Source organism: Myotis davidii, unplaced genomic scaffold (assembly GCF_000327345.1).
Source record: "Myotis davidii unplaced genomic scaffold, ASM32734v1 scaffold478, whole genome shotgun sequence".
Taxonomy (NCBI): Eukaryota; Metazoa; Chordata; class Mammalia; order Chiroptera; family Vespertilionidae; genus Myotis; species Myotis davidii.
Window position 1 is genome coordinate 2,852,396 of NW_006289570.1, and position 21,047 is coordinate 2,873,442.

Below are 21,047 nucleotides of genomic sequence, written 5' to 3' on the forward strand. Positions count from 1 at the left end.
ACTCATTTTCTAAAAATAGTCTCTCTCACAGTCTTCTGCTACATATAAACTCCCCATACACAGTTTCTTACTTAAAATGTATGGGGATGAAGATGGAATAGGTACCTGCCACATTCAACCAAAGGTAATACTTTGCGAGGACACAGCAGTTTCTAAAAGACTCACACTCCCTTCATATCTTAATTTTTCAATTTAAGAGAGTCTGAATGCTCAATTTCAGCTGTTGATTTTGTAATGTAAGTTCCCAACCCAGATTTCACTAAGCAAGTTAAAAATAAATGATCTGCTGGGGCTGTTGCCAGTACACGCATCAGTAAAGATCAACACAAGATTATAGAATATATGTGAAATGTGTGTACTGCAGTTTCAAGCAAAACCCGATGCCCCGACTCACAGCCATTCCCTCAATTCTGTTTAGATTTTGCTAGTCATTTTGATAGACCTACACCGGACATATATTCTCTCGAAGTATATGGCAAGTCCAACATTTGGTTTTTATTTGGTTTAAAATAGTTACCTGGAATCCAGAAAATACTCAGTATCCACTCTGAGCAAACATCTGTGCTGGATAAGCTAAGTCAGACACAGAGCCTATGGCTGGAAATTCAGTGAATAATGTGGGATGAACACAGGAGGCTGGGGAAGGGAGACGGAGGGAAGACATAAACCCCCTCCCAGACACAAACACACCAAGTGCCATGAGGTCATTAACAAAGGCCCCCAGAAAGGTTCAGAGGTAGAAGATTCCTACCTGTTTGGGCAAATGAGAAATGTTAAATGGAAGAAGTAAATGTGAGATCAAGTTCAAAAGATTAAACCAACTGTACGCTAAACTAATGTCATAAAAATAAGCAAAATGAAATTAAGGCAGGAATACTTACTGCCCGTGAGAAGATCATCATGCCCATTTTCCATGTCTCCAAACTTAATGTTTTTGGAGCTCACACCCATTTTACTAATAAGAATGATGACATGTTTCATGCTTGTGTCCAACTGCTCTAGGAGTGACACTATATACAAGTGAAAACACAAGTTCACTCTTTAAATAAAACTCATGAAGAAAACCTGATGTCCCTGACAGTGTCAGTAAGACACTGCAAGAAGCCCAGCCTGCCAAATCCCTTCTTGAACCTGAGTAAGACACTTCATTCCTTCAGTTCTGCCTGAGAACAGACACATTTGTATTCAAGGTAAATCTAGAACTCATCATGTACTGCTCCTGGGCATTTAGCTTCTTGAAGACATGCAACAGTGTTTTTGGTGTCCTCCATAGGAGTTGCATAATTTATACTGTGTTAAACGCACATTTTAAAAAATCAAATTAAAAACCTAGTTGTCAAGTCCAACATTTGATTTTTATTTGGTTTAAAATAGGCACACAAAATAATCAGTCATGTTTTTTAAGGTCTGCTTCATCTATCTATATATATAAAAGCCTAAGCGACCGAACGACCAGTCGACCAGTCGCTATGACGTGCACTGACCACCAGGGGACAGACAGTCAACACAGGAGTGCGCTCCCACAGCCAACCTCCTGCAGCCCCTCCCCCTGGCTAGCCAACATCCCGCGGCCCTGATCAGCTGAGGGACCCCACCTGTGCACAAATTTGTCCACTGGGCCTCTAGTTATATATAATCCATGAGGTGGTCTAATCAAGAAACTAATTATTAAGCTTCATTATACCACCCACTATGGGATTTCAAATGTAGATTAGAGAGGGAATAGCTTTTAAAATGCTTTCACATTCAATAAAACAACATATATATTTAAAATGCCTTCACATCCTCCCTGGGACTCACAGCCATGTCTAGGTGAAGACACAGGAGAACACGCTCAGTCTTTCCCTGGGGAGGCTACCAGTCACGGGCAGTGCTCATTGGCCTCTTGAGGACTCTGGGCTGCTTTCCTGCTCGTCTAAATCTCAAAGAGATCTGTCTCCACAGCTAAGTCCCACCTTCTCCCACGCCCTCCCTCCCATTTTATTCTACTAGTCACCAGCCAACAGAACCTTGTGGGTCACCGACAACCAAGCCTTCCAACCTTCTTTATACAGATACGAGGTAGGAAGAGAAAGAAGTCTTGATAGTTGGGCAGGAAACACATTAGCATTCCTAAAATCCACACACACGGCTGCCCTCCACTGGCTTGGAGGATCCAGAATGGCTTTTCCAGCAGTTATGAGTCTGAAGCGTGACTGAGCAGGTAAACAGCATGACAAACTGTTTCTGAAAGGCTATGCTCCAACTGCCAGAACTGCTGCTGCCCGGAGTTAACTAACGCAGAAGAGAAATGGGACGTGCCCTATGATAACAATACTCAATAAAAAATAACGCAAGAATAAACTGTTTTCGCATACTCACAACTGTAAACCTATTTCTGCCCCACCCTGTATAAAGATAAAAGTCACGCCAGGCCAGTGTTGTCCAATGGTTAAGCTGACCCAGGAACCAAGAGGGGACCAGTTTAATTCCCAATCTGGGCACATGCTCAGGCTGCAGGCTCGATCCCTAATACATTGTGCAGGAGGCAGCTGATTGATGATGTTCCTCTCTCATCATTGATGTTTCTATATCTCTATCTCTCTATCCCTCTTCCTTCTTCTCTCCAACATTCAGATGCTGGCTGAGCCTTCTGAGAAGTGTCAAGCACTGTAAGGGCGAGATGTTTTGGCTAAGCCTCTTACAAAGACCCTTACATGCCTGACTGTTGGCTATCGTATATATGTAGACACAAAAGCTTAAGTCTTCAGAGGCATCTGGATTAAATGAAGGAAGAAATGAGGCCTTGCCAGAGGATAAAAATGACATCATAACCTTCAAAGGTGGTGTTTCAATTTGTTAAAATGACAACTCCTCACCAGATCAGGAGGCAAACTGGAAAACTAAAGGAATCCACATGTAAGTTGTTTTTCATAAACCATCAGAACAAGTAGTCATACCAATGCCACAACACACACAAAGCCCCCCAAACATAAACAAACCCAAACACGCACACATGCACACACACATGTATGTGAAGTGCTACAGAGAAGCAAGACATTTACATCCACAGAAACACACGATCCAGCCTGAGCAAAAATCTTTATCAGGTGATAAACTGCTCTCCTTTCACTATGCACAGTCACTTCATCAAGGGTTATACCCTAAATAACAAAATATAATTCGTGTGCCCGGATTTTTGAGACTCTTATTTTCAGAGGGAAAATGAATACACAACTAAAGCCTGCATCTCTGAGTTTTTAGTTTTTGAAAATTAAAAGGATGCATCAGACCTTAGGCTAAAATAAAGAGGCCTGTATTCTTAACCATATTAATATTAAAATCTCCCTGGCAACCCCATATGCCCTGCTAGCGAAGGCTTTCTGAACTGTGTGGCATTTGCTTCAGGGCCAACCATTAACCACATAACCACGGGAGGTAAAGACAGGTGAACCAGGATGTATTTGACAACCCCCAGATACTAGAACGAGGGAACCGCTGGATACTAGACAGAGAAAAGAAGTAACTGTCATAAATAGGATATCACAGCTATTGATCTCATCAACACCAAGAGATGATCAGGGCTTTTCATGGTGACAATGATAAGAGCTACCCCTTACTGTGTATTTCCTCTCTGCTAGGAATGGAACATTCATTCATTACTTCATTTAGTTCTCACAACAATCCTGAGGTCGTTATTAGTATCATTCCCATTTTAGAGATGTGGAAGCAAAGGCAGAGTTAGGATTAAGTTATTTAAGTCACAGCTTACATGGGTTTTTAATGGATCTCCCTAATGCCACTGTCACCTACAAAGCCCCTGAACACTGGAAACACATGACTGGTGTTAACAGGAATCATCAAATTCTGACAAACCCCACGAATACAGAAAAGCACACAACTGCCATGATATGACACAGCATAAAAGGTGTAGACTGGTGATCTGGAAACACCGGATTGAGTCAGAATCCGCTACGTAGCCACACCTTACACATCTCGGCGGATAGCACGGAATCAAGTTTCCTCTACAACTACTACCCATGTTTCTCTAGCCAAGTTTCCGATCTATGAAACGAAGCAGTTGTGCTTACCCCACAGGAAGGTTGTGAAGATTAAATACGACCTTGTATAGTGCCTGGCACCAGGGGAAAGTTTTTTTCCCCTTTCCAGTCTGGTGCAGACAAGCGGTAAATACTGCAATAATTCAGAAGGAAACACCACTGTGGGGTAAGTGAGAGAGTTTCCCAGAGAGCCTGAGGTTTAACTAGCTGTGAGTGCACTTTGGAATTTGTGCTGTTAAGGTGGGTCTCTGCTGAGGGGCATCGACGGCCTTCAAAGCTGTGACCGATCAGGCAGCAATTCCCCAGAAGCGCTCTCTCACAGTCCTGGGGCAGTGGGTCCAGACGGGATTTCTTCTTCCTTTTTGCTTTAACTCCCATGCATCCCTCCCCTACTCTCATATGGCAGAAGTACAGAAATCTCCACCTGTCACCTTCCCCAGTGCTACCCTCAATGCCACCATGAGCACTTTTAGTGACAAGTAGAGGCCCCTGAGCACGGATAAGATCAAGCCAGTCCACAGGTTCCTATTTTTCTATGTTGAACTATCAACTAGTCATCCTTCTTACTCTATTTTTCCTTCACAGCAGTAAACAGATGGGGTAATTAGTTAATCTTCATTACCCTAGTTATTTCTAATCATGGTGATTCACTGAAATTCAGTTAAGCAGTAACTCAATTTATAAGAGTAGCTACATCCACCATCATTGGGCTAACGTTAACAACCAAGAGGCAAATGGATAGAAAGGTATGACTATCAGCCAGCACTCTCCCAGAAAAATAATAAGCTACTGTTTAATAAATACACACACACAATGGGGGAAAGACTGCAATATTACAACCTGAAACAATGTAAAATTCCCATTATTTCTAAAAACTAAAGCTATTCTAGAATTTTAAATAATCATAATTGATAAAGACAAATCAGTGCTAGTTACAAAGGTAAAAATTGTACATAAAGAGGGAATGAAAATGGTACTCCAAGTTCGTAAAGTTTGGAAATTAGGTAAAGTTAAGTCATAGTGTCAAACTATCGTTGTGCCTGTTATAAAACTGGTTAGGCGTTCCCACAGCCAACACTTGAGCCTAAACATAATAGCCGACCGTGTAATGTAGCAATGCTTTTCAAGTTTACACTTGAAACACGGATAATTTGAAGAAAATTCAGAATTTAATTCACCTCTGAGTCTCAACCCGATGCCCTTCATTCCCTGTAAAAGTCCTGTCAACGAGAGAGTTATTACTTATTGGAGCAAGATGGCCTTTTAGAAGCAGAAGACGTGGCAACCTCAGGAGCTGTCCACTGCTGCTGCCTCGCCCGCACTCTCCTATAGAAGGCCACCGTTAACCTCCTAAGATTCCTCTGAAGTCCACAGCTACAAGTCTGGGTAAGGGTAGGGATTTTTTAAAAACCCACTGGAGTACATTTAGATCATGCATACTGAATTTGTCCCTTGATTTGTAAATTACATATATCACTTCCTGGAAATTAAGTTAAACGTCTCTAGTCATGGCCATTAAACTGGGAGAATCTGGAATTGAACTCTACCCAGCGAACAAATGTGAAAATAAGATCATTATGAATCATTTTCTTATAGCAGAAAGTCAGACTCATTCTTCATTTTAATTGACATGCAAGACAATCTACAAAACGGTCTGACGCCCACGAAGAGCCATGCAATGGGTTACTGGTGGGGCTGTTACACTAATCCTCTCCCTGCAAGCAACAACTAGCACCTAGACAGATTTGTTCCTAAGTACAATCCTGTTGGTGGGAAATCGGCCTGGGGCAGGTTTAAGTTCCTATGCTCCTCATCTCTTGTCAGATTAGCTAAGATAACTTGCCACCAACACGTGAAGCCTTCTGTAAAGGTTTGTCATTCAGTTTAACGAATGTCTTTAAAACGCATTATATTTCTAGGGCGATTTAAATGAGTACCTGGACATTGCTTTTCTTACTTCCCCGAATAAAATAAGGATATGCTCTTTACAAGAAAGCAACTACTTGCCATCGCCATTGTTCTCTGGTGTCCTGCTTTCCAAAATATAACTATTAAAAGGCCAGGAGCATAAGCTTGGGCAAAGGGAGCATGTTCAGGTTTTACTAAGACTAAAGTTAAACTAGAAACGCCCACTTAACAGGGATTTTTGTACAGCTTTGAGTCTCCAAAGAGAACAATACAATCCCCAAAGACCAACTCACTTGTCTCTTTTAAGAGTTATCAGAATAGCATTATGCCGAAAGTGACAGTCTGGCTCTGTTCTGTTGATTAATGCAACGCAGACTTGCTGGCCAACTGCAACTGGCTGTAAGTCCTTATCACAAATAAAACTATTTCGGTGCCATTTCTATTTTTCACTTAAACGTCACCAGCTCTCCCAGACTCAACCCCTGTCCTGCGTTCTGTTGCCAAGACTCTGCCTGTCAGAAAGGTCAGCATCCAGTACCTTCCAGTTGGGTCCCAAAGGGCCTCTCTTGGTCTTGGCTGACTGGAACAGTGCTGGGTCTTCATCAGCTTTGTAGTCCTGCAAAGCAAAACAAAGTCAGAAGCAGAGAAGAAAACCAGAGAAAATTCTTTAACTTTGTCAGAACAGCGCTTTGCAGCTACTGGCACACATGACAGCAACTCATTAGGCTTATTGTGCTGCTGTATAAAATAAAAGTAGAAAAACACTTCTATATGACATTAAGTTTTCACTTTGGTTCTCTCTTTTAAACTTTTACCTTAAGGTAAAATGACTACATAATAAAAGGTAACAGAAGTCTTGACTAAGCTGTCTACTGGTTTATTGGAAAGCTATCTCCAAGAACAAATCTTACAACATTTTTCCATAGTTCCAGCATTTTATATATGTATAATCATATTCAAAAAATAAAACATGCCCATTCAAGTTTCACCAATACCCATAGATGATGACATAGAACTAACTCCCCTCCCAGAGAGCCACTCCTGTAACTGGAAATACAGAACGGAAGTATTGATTCTGCGGCATTTCCCATGTCTTCCATGGTTGGGTCTGTGGTGGATGCCTCAACCAGGAAGTCATCCTCTCCAAACCCTAGTCCACGGAGAGCCATGGGATACACATACTGTGACTTCCTCATGGAAGAGGTACCTCTCACTGCTCTAGCATTGAGGTTTCATGCAAGGCTCTAGTGTGTGTAAATTCCATTTCCCTTAATATACTCTTTCTGATAGGACAGAGAACATGATCGAAGTAAACCTTTTTAAACCTGTTTGCTTTACGGAAGTTCTGTTGTCATTACACACATATATGTGCACAATCTACAGGAAGAAATAAAAACTACCTTTGAAGAGCTCAAGTTCAGGTGTAGATGAGTTGTAATAGTGACAGTGAGCAGGTCAGTTAGTCAACTGAAAATACTACAAGAAAAGAGCCCCCCCTCTCACGCAGAACTCAGGACCCAGGAGTCCTTCACAGCACTGGTGGCAGGACCACACACTTTGGGGGAAGTGCCCAGACACGTCAACATGAAAAATCGTTGTTCTAGAGATTAGCACTGAACATATTCCAAAGCACAACACAAACTTGCACAAATCAATGAAAACATGCTGAGAAGAGGCCAATCAAGACTCGAAAGCTAGGCCTGGCCGGTGTAGCTCAGTGGATTCCTGGTCAGGGCAACCAACCCATGTGTTTCTCTCACATCCATGTTTCTCTCTACCCGCCTCCCTCTCTTCCATTCTTTCTAAAAATCAATGAAAAAAATATTTTCAGGTGAGGATTAACAAGACTCAACAGCTATTCAGTAAGTGTATATGACATAATGATTCCTAAAGAGAAAGTTATAAATGTGAGGAAGAAAAAAAATGTGAGGTTCGGGTAAAAAAACAAAACTTTTAAAGATAGCTGGGTAAATGTACGACCCTGACCTCGAAGCTTGTTTAAAGGTAGTCTAAGAAGCTATAAAAAGGCCCAACAATCAGCTAAAATTACTACACAAGTAAACTGAGCAGGCCACACAGGGTCTTACTGCTTAAAATATGCGATGTGGTATAGCCACACGCATTAGGTCAGTCAGTATTACCCAGGAATGACAAACAGGGGTAAGCCGACGGCAAGGGGCCGGACAACTGGGGTTACTTCATGTGTCTGGGCACATCAGCAGAGGTTCAATTACCACCAGCGAACATGAATTCTGAAACTCCTATTTAGAACCACACCCTAAAAATGAACAACTGCACTGCTGACTGAGAAAAGAATCCACGGCACAGGGCTGGTCTCCCAAGGCCTGGATTCACAGCGAGGAGCCGGCCATGGTGCTAACATAAATATTCACGGAATCCACAGGACACTTTCTTCTAGGTCAGAGGCTTAGAATGAAAAGCCAGAGACAAGCTCACTTTTCTCCACAATTGAAAATATTTAACATCATATCAAATAATCACTTTGAACATCATCTCCCGAAATCAAGGTCTATGTATTCATCAGCCACCGCGTAGGAGGAGGGAGCGCACAGGATGCTAAGAGGTAGTCCGAGGAGTAAGGAGAGCCGGCACCTGGCTCTGGCTCCTAGCAAGTCACAGTGTCGCTGGGAGGAAGACAGAGAGGCAAACAAAGAAAAGGCACCTGAAAGCCAGGGAGGACCCACTAACTGCCAACAGAGAATGCAGAAGAATTAGTCAGAACTGAAACCAACCGACACCAGCCAAGAAAATGTATTTTTCAAATCATGTTTAAAAGTAGAAAACTCTTATTGCTAAGGTGCATTGTGTTAAAATGATTTATGCTTAAATTTTAATTATCTGTACAATGCCCAGAGACTTGGCTGGTGTTTCATTACATTTGAGGGAAAATAAATACTTTCTTTCTTCTTTTTCACTGAGTGTGACCTCATTGTGGGCAACATGCTCACATTTTTTTTTTCTTTCGAAATCTAAAATGTTATAGAGTCTTATATGAGTTGAACAGCAAATACCACATTTCCTAAATTTAAGAGAGGTGATCCATTAAGAAGGAAAGCATTCAGCCAATAAACATGCTGTAACTGAAAGACAAATCCTGATTTGAATATAATAAAATGTGAGGGGGGAGGTCAAGGGGGCAGGAATCTTAGAATAGATGAAGTAAATGGAGACTGTAGAACTACTTCTGTGGATTCTACACTTGTCCACTCCAACGGAGAAAAAACCGCACACCACAATCCACAACAGAATGTACACAAATGTCAGTAGGGTTAAAGGGAAAAAATCCACTGGTGGAATGAATACACTAAGGGTAGTACCTACACCAAGAAATGACTAATTTAAGAAAGTGAAATTGGTCTAAATTGTGGCCAGCATAAATTATTTTCTAACCCTGCCCTATTGGACACCTTGCTTTCCTTCTGTTTTCATTAGAGGTAAATTCATTGAGAAGGTGGCTCGCCCAGGAGCTGGCCCTAAGCATGACTATGGCCCCAGTGAAGGTGACAATGTGAGTGGATGGGTTACATGGGCTTCTTGGAGAATGTCCCTCTCCCTCCTAAACCAGCTCCACATCTGGGTGCAGCGTCAGGTTTTCCATGCCTATCTGACAGGGATCAAGCAACTGGAGAACAGGAAATAACACTTTAAAACTTCACTCTGTTCCACAAAGTGTATTTCTGAGCCTTCGCTTTCAGTGCTGGCTGTTCACTGGATGCTGTTCTGCAATATGGATTCACAGAATTAACAGGTGAAATAAACCTTGAAGATAAACCTCACTTTACATATGAGGACGCCACCGTCCAACAAGGAGATGATATGGCTCACCTAGGACTTCAACACACGGTTTCTTAGCCTCTGTCCTGGGCTCATGCTGGCACTTACACAGGAGAGGGGCAAAGCGTGTCCACAAATGCAGAGAAGCAAAACCACATTTCAAAAACACAAAAAAGCAGCAGCATCAGAAACCGAAGTGAATTTTCCTACAAGAAATGAGTGTATGCATATGAAATACTACATATACATATATCTCTAAAGCGTTGTCTTGTTCCCTCTCTGCTTTTTTCTCTGGAATATAGAGCAGCAGTATATTATATTAAAGATATACTGAACATGTAACAAAACCCAATTATTAACAATAGCACCTTAACCTTGACAGTTGAGAATAATGCATCTTGTCAAAACCTAGGAATTTTTTGTGCTTTTTTTGTTAGTTTGAACACGTAAATGTTTAATCAGCTGAATTAAGTAGCAAGATATTAAAAAGCAGGAAGCAGGTGTAGTTTTCACAGCCTCGGTTTTGTATTTCTGCAACAAACATTTAATCTGTTGAACAGTATCTTAGCTGCTGCATTTTATTCTTGGGTGTCTAGTTTGGTCTTTCTGTATTTGAAAACTGGCCGATTTATATCCGTATCACAACGAACAAATATATTCTTTCATGTATGACAGTTTCAGCATAGAGAATGCAACCTCAGCTACCAATTATAGCTGCAAATGAGCAATAGTGTGGAATGAGACAGCCTGCTGGCTTTGTTAGTATTCTGTCTCCTTTGGGATCCCATGGGGAAAGGGAGGCTCTGATGAAGAGAAGCCCTTGGCTCATGGTTTATTGTGCTTGCCACCAGCTGCAGACTTCTCATCTCATTAGCTCTTTTAGAATACAGTGGGTGAAGACAGCTGTAGCCTACTTGAGTCTTCAGCTCCTGGGTATTCTGAAGGCTGCATTTGCTATGCACTTTCTGTAATCCTTGGGAAAAAAAGAAAGCAGATTCACTAGGCCAAGGAAATGTATTTGTAAAATGAGTTTTAAAATCATGTTTAAAGGTAGAAAACCTTATTGCTAAGGTGCATTGCGTTTTAAAAATTTTTATGATCAAATTTTAATTATCTGTAGAATGCCCAGAGGCCTGGCCAAGATAAGGGCTTAGTAAAACCATCATTATCAAGTTAGGTGTGATGTCCCTAGACACTGCTCGCTTCCACTAATACCAGTGCCTGACCCACAGAAAACACACTGGTATAAACATTAGGTAGATTCGGATGAGTGTTAACACAACTCCATTTAATTGAAAACTCTTATTTAAGTAAAAAAAGGAGGCAAGAAAGTCAAGACACCCTTTGGAGAACACATAAAATATGGAAAATAAATGGATTCCTGAGTCTCCAAGCTGGAGCCGCAGAATACATTCATTCAATTCGTATAAATACCTGTGTTCTGTCACTGGAATACAGAAGTTGTGCTGCCTCTTGGGTACGCATCTGTTACTCACTACAGCTCTCAATAGAAACCCTCAACAGAAACCAGATTCATTTTGAAGACAAAGAATATGAGTTTTATGAATCTTTAAGCATAGTGGCTGTCCCCCAAAATACAAGTGCAAAATCTGTGCTGAGCCAACCTAAATATCCGTGAGTCCAGATTTAACTCATGATTATGAATGGGGAAGTGAGTAGAAGGTGAAGGGCAGGCTGGTAGGAGTGTCTTGACAGCTTGTGGAAAAATCAAAATAAACTACAGACACCAGAAACTGCCTACAGAACCATGAATGGGTTCCACCAGGTGAGGCTAAATGTAAACAGGGAAAAGTGGCCCAAACGCACCATTAGCAATTCCTGGACATCTGCTTCTTGAAGAGCACCCCCTCAGCCACCCTCCCGCCCGCCCCGCAAAGAGGAACAATTCCACAGGGTCAACATAAAACTTGAGAGAGATATTAGGATCCTGCAGCCTGCCATAAAGTGCTTTCCTTGATCATAGCATGATTAATTAGGTGTCTATTCAAATAGCTCCAAGATAATCACTAAGTTTAAAATGCACAGGTACTGCTGCTCAATTTAGCCAAGCTTATTTCCTCTAATCACATCCGAAAAGTAAAGGCCAGGGTGGGAGAAAGACTAAATTAAATTCGAAGGTAAATAGCAAACATCACTTATTAGCACTGCCCTGCATTTTTCAATATCGCGGCACATAGAAAACAAGGGATTCCTGGATCCTATCACCACTGACCCTAGTGCATAACTAACTGGAGTTGACAAAATGCAAGTCAGACCCCAAAGGGGAAGCCTATTAATAAAAAATATTTGCATTACATTTTGCAATAGCAAGTAACAGCGGTGTTAAGAGAAATAACATTTACTAACTTGTTTAAGAAACTCATTTGAACAGTTATTTTCAAATAAGCAGCTTTCTTTTCTATTTTTAATTACATCTCCCCAGTGACTCCTCACCGATTCAGGTTCCCACAGAGTGCCATTAATATAGTATAAGTAAATCTCATTAATTCAGGTCCTACCACCTTGGAATACATAATAATTTGGACAGGGGCTGGACTGAAGTTTATCTTTGCATGATCTATGAAAAAAGGATTTGCTACACAAATTAATAGAGTAACAAGATCTCAGGAGGGCTGTTTAAACAGTTCAGAAGTGTTTTAGAGCAATTCAGAAGCATTCATTTGCATATAATTATTATGCTAATTACAAATCATTCTTATCTATTCATTAAAGCAGATTCCCAAAGGACCACTAATTGTCAATAACTTGTTGGCCTAGTTTCTGTTACTGAATGTACCTCAGAGGAACAAAACTGCATTAAAAAATATTCTCTAATTCAGCCCTCTCATTAATCCTCACTGGCTTTCCACCAATGAATCCTAAAAGCTGAATTCTAAACTGCATTGAGAACTGAGAAATACAATCAAACCTACACACCCGAACAGAACACTTTTTTGTACTGTTTCTAATCTCAGGGAGACCCTGCATAGAGACCTGGGGTGGTGTGGAGTGTGGAGGGGGGTTAGCATGGTAGACAGGGCAAGGGGGGCAGAAGCTGTCAACAGAGCTCTATGCTAAAAGGTGGCCACAGCCTAGAGCACAGCTAGGCTAGAGCACAACCAGGCCAATCGCCTACCTCTTCCATTCTTTCTCACTTTATCCATATCACAGCCAGAGACCACCAACACTGCCATGTTTATCAAGGCAGATCTTCAAAGCCTTTGGAGGTTTACAAATTAATAGAGAGAGAAAGATATCGGGATTTCACCTACAAAAAGAGGTTACACCCAAAAGTCATATTCCACAACCCAGCAGGAAAACCAAAGAGTTGATGGGCAGATGAAGCAAAGGGAGAAAGTCCTTGAAGGACAGGAAAGGGGGGTCCTGGAAAGCCTGAGGCCGGTGGGCTGCTCTTCAGGGTACGTGGGGCTACTGGTCGGGACAAGGCTGTGTTTTATGCAAAAATATTCAATATATTTATTACTGTAACACTATACTTATTATTACTATATATTTATATACTTATTATAGCACTTAAAAATGAAGGTAAACTCTCAATTCCAATGAAATAAGTTTTAACATATTAACAAGTCAATTTTGCTAAAGGAGCTTATTAAACATTATTTATTTTAGCCCTAGATGGTTTGGCTCAGTGGACAGAGCATTGGCCTGTGGACTCAAGGGTCCTGGGTTCGATTCCGGTGAAGGGCACATGCCCAGGTTGCGGGCTCCATCCCCAGTAGGGGGCATGCAGGAGGCAGCCGATCATGATTCTCTCTCATTATCTATATCTCTCTCTCCCTCACCCTTCCTCTCTGAAATCAATAAAAATATATTTTAAAAAGAAACAAAACAAAATTTATTTTAAAATTAAATCGCATATGCCTGAAAATTTTAAGTAATATGTTTAAGAAAATTTTATTTAACACAAAAATGCATTTATTTCCTTAAATGAAAGTAGATTGTAGAACATATTACAACAAATTCCTTAAACTAAAATGGGGGGAGGGGTTTCCTATTTAAAATTCACAGGGTGAGCCCTCCCAGTAAAATGTCCATGTTGGTTCATTATCTGGCCTTCAGACAAAGAAGCTCCCAAGTTCCAGGATTCCATGTAACCCAGAGCACTCATTTAACAAACATCAAGTAGGCTATAATAGCAGGGGGGGGAGATGGGAGGGGAATTAAACATAATTTTTTCCCCCCAGCAAGAACAGAATCCGATAAAGAAGCATCATTCTTGCTACTATTTTTGGAGAACTTACTTCAGAAGAGCCAGGACTCAGACGCTGCTCTCTCGACACCCAGGCTAACCACAATACTTTACTGCAAAAATGTGATATAATTTACAGTTTATCATTGATAAGACTCCAGTACCTGAAGGGATCCCAGCCCAGAGAGCCTTGCCTAGGACAGAGTTTACATGGTTGAAAAAGTGAGTTCTTTCTAAAAGTGAATTATAAGGAATTCACTTTAAGGAGCCGTTTAAGTGAATTTCTTTAAAAATATCTGCCATTAGCTGCTCACAAAAAAAACCAAAACATTTTCTAACTCTTACCAGAAAATTTCCCCCCAGCCAGGAACTGGAGCAATTCTACTAAACAGCCAACCACTTCTACCACCCTCCCTACTGCTCTACTCAAGTTAATAATGGGTTCGAGGTCCTAGTGAAAAGGTACTTGGTGCAAAATATACTCATACATACAGATTTTTAAGAGAAATTTGTATGTATGAGTATGAAATAAGCGAGCATGAAATAAGCAATGTGTTATTACCCCACAAGAGGGCACTGCTATCCAACTATGTCCTCAAATATATGCGAGATTCTCTAACTCCACTACTGGATGCAGATATTGTAAGTATTCTCAAAGTACTTGGCCATGTAAGGCAGCAGATAAGGGAAACATTTTTACATTTCTTTTTTTTTTTAAAGATGCTAACATTTATTTATATCTTCTTTGAGGATGGGGGGAAAACCTCTACAACTACTACGGAAAGGAACCTGACAATGGTTTGCTTCACAGCATAGCAAAGGCAAATGTGCAGGGCATTTGACGAGTGATAATTTCTTAAGCAAAAGCAAAATCTCTGCTACCTCAAAAACTTGTATTTGAGTCTTGTTTTGTTCCTGAATTCAAGGAGGCTCCTATTACAAGTTAGGAGCTGGTTCACAATTCACACTTTAATAAAGTTACACACACAAACTTTAATAATAAAAAAAAAAAAAAAGCAAAAAAAAAAAAAAAACTCTGGGGCTCTCACACATACACCAGAGACAAGTTACAAGCTTTTAAGATAGAAATGAATACCGAGGTTCATCTTAATGGCAAAAGGAAGAGGTACTCTACTGGATGGAGTGCCTGCTCACGCCAAAGAGCACTGAAGAAGCATTTGGCAACCGTGGGCTCTCCTCGGGCTTGCTGGGTCTGAGCCACAGACTTAATAAACAAAAGCTCTTTTCAGGGCGAAAGCCTGGGTAGCCACTGCACAGCTCCGAGAAGCAAAAAGCCCTTCTTAGGAAGTAAAAGGCAGCAGTTGGAACAAAAGTAACATCTAAAATGCAGCAGCATTCTGAAAGCTCTGAGAAAGAACAAACTAGACCATTTAAGGTTATCATTTACCAAAGGTTAATTTGAAAGACCTATTAGGTTCACCCGTTCAAACAAGGTCATTTTCATAGCTCAAAAGCTGACAAATATTAACAATTTCACATAGTCTGATCTAATATTTAACTTTTTCCAGCCAGATTTCATCATGCTTTTAATTTTAAAGGGAGAAAAAAGCTAATCGTATAAAGATGATTTAGAAAGCATATTTAGAAAGCACATTTCTTTAAAATTATGAAGTTATTTCTAAAGGCACTGCAGTAAAGCATATGTTGTCAAGACTATCTACTCAAATGCATAACATCTGGGCACTGCCTCACAGAATGATCAAAAGAAAAGATATTCTGAATCCTTCCTAGAGCACAGAAGACAAGCACTGCGTGAAGGTGTGACCATGACTGGCATGCCTAAAAAACTAAACCCAGTTTCATCAGCTTTCCGAGGCTGACATCTGGGGAAAAGTATCTTTAAAATGAGCAATAACTTTAAAACAATACGCACTCGTGATTTACAACAATTAAAAAGTGTCAAATTTTTCAGCTCTCAAATAATGGAATGGCAGTTCAAAATGAAAACAGCTAAATGAATGAATAGGTATCTTACGTGTTTACTTTCAGAAAATCAGGTACTGCTTCTAATGTACAAAAAATGTACACACACTTCAACAGCTGACAGCTCAATTTTGAAAATGAAATGTATTTTAATAAACACTGCCTTTATAATAATTCAATGTGTGTGTATACATTTTGGGGGGATGCCCTATTATTTCTGCTCTCAACTAAAATGGGACATTGTTCTCTCTACCAAAACATACTCACCAAACAAGTGGATCGTAATCAAAGAACAAATGGTCAAGGCTAGAAATAAAAAGCACAGACTATAAAAGCCAATTCATTTCCTTTGACATCACAATCCTTAAAAAGGTGATTGTGACACTTCCACAAGTGGCTATGATAGCACTGTAATTAACCTAGTTATTAGTAATAGGAAAGGAACAAAGGGAAGGCCAGATATTGTAGGCATGTCATTTGGGCAGCTTCGCCAGAAAGCTACAACTTTACATTCTCCAGGGTTCCAACAAAAGGGAGATAGAGGCATGCCCCGTAAAGTTGGGGTGACATATGGAAGGTGCTTGCTGTCAATCACACCTGAGAACAAAGGGTGTGGAATTGGACATTTAAGCCCCTAAACCAGAGGTTCTCAACCTGTGGGTCGCAACCCTTTTGGGGGCTGAACGACCCTTTCACAGGGGTCGCCTAAGACCATCGGAAAACACATATATAATTACATATTGTTTTTGTGATTAATCTCTATGCTTTAATTATGTTCAATTTGTAACAATGAAATTGAGGGCCACCACAACATGAGGAACTGTATTAAAGGGTCGCGGCATTAGGAAGGTTGAGAACCACTGCGGCCTAAACAAAAGAGTTCCCCTTTCTTGTGCTCTTACGGCACTAGGGACTTTAAAATACTACACACTCAAGGCTTGTAGGGCTCCCTTGTGTTAACCTGCACCCCACACGTAATGGACTAATGGACTGCAACTAACCTGGCGATGAACTGGATGGGCTGCAATATGGAACGGAAACTCTGGACACTGGCTCTCACCCGCCCGCGGGGCCTCCGGAAATGCTTACTTATTCCAGCAGTATCCCAAGAACCCCACTCCCGCCTAACAGACAGATGTGCGGCTTAGATGAACACACCAATCCTATTGCTGGCTTTTGCTATACAATGACTACACCTGATAAAGTACAAGGTTCCAAACGCCCAGCTCTAGTTGGCCTTTGAACACAGACTTCAGCTGCAGCCAGGAGCCAGCACGGCCTGGCACTTATCAGCTGTGAGGGGAAAACCCTTCCGAGGAGAGGCACTCAGCTCTGCTGTACTACATAAGCCACAGTTGGAACTGACCGGCTCCCAAGTCACTTAGAAACACTTTAACTGTTCACTGATTAAGGAAGTTCACTCTCTTCAGACAGATACAATTATTCCTTTATCTGGAAAAACAGTTACCATACCGCTGAAGAGCAGAGACCAAGTTCCAGTAAATGTTTGCTGAATGAACATGAGAGGATGCAGGAGTGGTGCTCCCTGGAAGTACCCACATGAAACAACACTGTAGGGCCTCCAATCCTTTTATTAGAAGTGCACATATGCAAATTTCCATATATGCCACGGTTTAGCAGTTATGGGAAAAGGTGACCAAACCCACTGATGAAAACTGCTATCTGGGGGGCTAGGGGAGATACATGGAAGAGCAGGCTTGTTTTAATTGAATGAAAAATGCTCTTAATCAACATATTGCAAAGGAAGGCGCATCATACAGAAAGACAAAAATAAAAAGCAGCCAGCAGCCCTTTGAGTCCTGACTCCCCTTCCGCTGGTTATGTGGCGCAGGGAGTTGCAGCACTTCCTGGGCTCAAAAACTGCGTAGTAAAAATAAAGGTTGGGGTGAATGTTTTGGACCATGGCCTCCAGGTGAGATTCCTTCTGTTTCCAAAATCCTAGAAGGATGCCCCTCTACAATCTTCACCATGAATAGTGTAGACCACTTCCACCTGGAGAGCTGGGGAGGAGGGGCGGCGGTGGTGAGAATTTGCATTTCTCAAAAGCTGCCTGTGGGCTGACTTGCTTAAATGGAAAGGGGCTCAAGCCTTTAGGTCTTCAAGTCCTTAGCCCCAATGCTCCCCCACAGAGGACAGCAAGGCTCTGAAAAGAACCTTTTAACTTCCAAGGACCAATTGGCAGGTCCAGTCCCAAATGGATTCGTACTTGTACAGACCCTGCCTCGTGGCTATGGTGAGGGCAGAGGCTGAGTGAGCAGTGCTGAATGAAGGTGATCCCAGGTCCTGGCAGGGAGGAAGAGATTTACCAGCAGCCCATCCTCTCACTTGGGAGTACCTGTGTCTCCGGAAGAATCAATAAAAGAATTGTGACCAGTTGGTGGAGCCACACTTTGCTCCAGGAGCTCTTGCTAAAAAAGCGTTTCGCTGGAAAGTGGTGGCACCGAGTCCAGCAGCAGTGACAACCCAAGGACCACAGGCCAGGGAGGGAAGGCTGGCTACGTAGAGCGGGCATCAGGGTGGCTTTTGTGCTCAGAGCCCACAGTATGAGACACCCCGCTCCTCAGCACTCCCCCAGCCCAGGGGGGCATTGGCAAATAGAGGGAGCGGAAAAAAGAATGGAGACTTAAGGTAAAAATGACATGGCTATTATACTCATGTGCAGGTAGAAAGAAGGATGTGGGAGTATCAATTCGGGCGGAGGGGGTTAAAAAACAAAACAAAAGAAGGAAGAGGTTTAATATCTGAACTTTATCAAACTAAGAGCACAGGCTTCCTGAGTCAGTAATAGGGCCTCTCAAGCTCTGCAGGGAAGTCCCCTGTCAATCACAGCACATCCTTCCTGTGACCCAGAAACAACATGGCAAGTTTCTAGCTTTTGTCTCTTCTTTCAGGAATACCATCTTCAGTGAAACAACTCTACAGTTACAAGCTGGGCTACTCTTGGTTTTGAAATGTCTCACTTGGGAAAAACCTTTCATCATAAATGAGTACCCTCCAACATGCTGAAACATGAGGGGGAAAATTCACTCCCTCTTTAAACTTGCTGCTTTTAATATTAAATAGGTCTGTATTTTCAAACTAAGTCTCCCAAACATTTTAATACTTTCATATCATTAATATTTGCTTATTAATGACATTTAAAAAATAGATATCAAGCTAGATCAATTTTTAACCTGTGGGCCTTTGAATTAAACATTTCTGCCAAAAATAACCTTGGAAATTATAAGGTCACATATACGATACAGGGAAACATATACGATACAGGGAGGCTGATACAATCCTTTCTGGTTACACATAAATACCTAAAAATATGGTTCCAATTTCTTTCTTTTAAAAAAAGAAAAAAAAACCTGCTCATTTTCTTTCAAATTACTTCCAAAAACGAAGGTCTCTCTGATGTTAATCGTGTGTACACTTCGGCTTACACTTTAAAGAGCCTTCCCTCTCCTGGGAAGTGACTTTTGTATACAAATCATGGAAAGCTACTTAGACAAAGTGCTGGAGATGATTAAAAGGGGCCAGATTCACATTTATACCTTAGAAAAAAGCAGAAGCAGATGTCAACTGACTCATTTGTGTACATTTTAGAAATGAGTTGAAGATATGCATGTGCATTTCATCAGGACATTTAAAGAATTCGCGACTTTTTGTTGTGGTTATGTATTTATGGCAACTTTAGAAATTAAAAAAACTTTATATTCTGGTGTTCTGTGCTGGATACCTAGACTTCTATTACAATTGGATCTAAAACAACTTTTTAATCTGACAGAAAGATATATGCTCATTTAGAAAGGACAGAATTTTTAGAATTAAAGTACATCATTACTAGTACATACTTCACCATCTAGGATTGGTAAAAAGAGGACCTAAAGTAGAATTTTGTTCATTTAATATCTGAACCAAAGAAAAAAAAAACAACTTCAATTCCTTTAAACTTTTTTTTTTTTAAACACCACAGCGGGGGGGAAATCTGCAAATTCTCTTTGATCCACCCACCAAGCCTTTACTGAGAAGTCACTCCACATCAGGCTCAATAGTGAGCATCTTGCTAGGTCCTGGCAACACAGAGATGATGAGAACAGGATAGGCCAGGCCCCCAAAGGGTAGTCAATTTACCGAGGAAGTCTTTTCAGGAGTGATACCCGGGTTAGATTTGAAATGGGGAGAGGGTGGGAGCGAGAGGGTATGTCCTGCTGGAACCGTGTGCTCTGTGGCTGCTTCAATGCCAAGCAGGAGCCTTCCTTCTTAAAGGAATTAGCATCTTAACACTTCACTACAACACGTCTTTCCCCTGAAACAAGGAATCTGTTTTGTTTGTTGGCCAAAAGAAATTGGGTAGGAACATTTATGCAGCAATCCCAGATTGCTTGCTTAGCTTGTTTCATTAGTCAATGATGTATCTTCTAGAAAACTCCAGAGACTAGAGGCTATACTAATATACCACACTTTCTACAGTATATATATATCCCACGTTCAAAGGCTGTTGAATCGCGTTGTTTACCCATACCTTCAGAAAAAAATCACTTCTACTGTCGTGGTAAACAACCTGCTTCCCTATTTATAATGGTCTGGCCCTCTCGCAACTTCAGCGTGAAATTATAGCTAATTTGCCTACAAACGTGAGGTGGTCATAATAATCTGGCCACTCAGTGTAAGTCATCAACAAAAAGCCCCAAATAAATCATATATTTACATACCTATGATTTCTCTAGCATATTCCTCTGTAACCCTGGGTCACACTGACAGATTTTTACAATAAATCCTATTCCTAGAGTTATTGTGATCATGTTTCCCATTCAATTATGTAAACATGTCAAAGCATCTCCCCAAGTATTCAGTTACACTGCGGGCTAATCATATCCCTTCTGTGCATGGTGAAGTACAGTTCATAAGCACAACCAAAAAAACCCCAAAACCCCCAGCAAGTCTAAGACAGAGTGGTATACAAGCTGTCTGACACCAGCAACCCAGCAGAGAGCTAAACCCTAAAAGTAACCAACAGTCACTCTGAATTAAAGTATTTAGGGCTGTTTGTATTAAACCATCTGCAGTGACAGAAAATCCCCACCAGGTGGAGGTAAAAGATCCAAGCTTCACTTCCACGGTCTTGGTTTCTTGACCTCCCA

At 41.2% G+C, this 21,047-nt stretch overlaps 1 protein-coding gene across 1 annotated transcript in view; it reads right to left on the bottom strand.

The window, feature by feature from the left end:
* Positions 1 to 21,047, bottom strand: part of PITPNB (phosphatidylinositol transfer protein beta) — a 54,065-nt gene that overhangs the window by 13,291 nt on the left and 19,727 nt on the right. Inside the window, exon 7 of the mRNA XM_015562869.1 lies at positions 6,487 to 6,564. Coding sequence (XP_015418355.1) covers positions 6,487 to 6,564 — 78 coding nt within the window. The remainder of the gene's footprint in view (positions 1 to 6,486; positions 6,565 to 21,047) is intronic.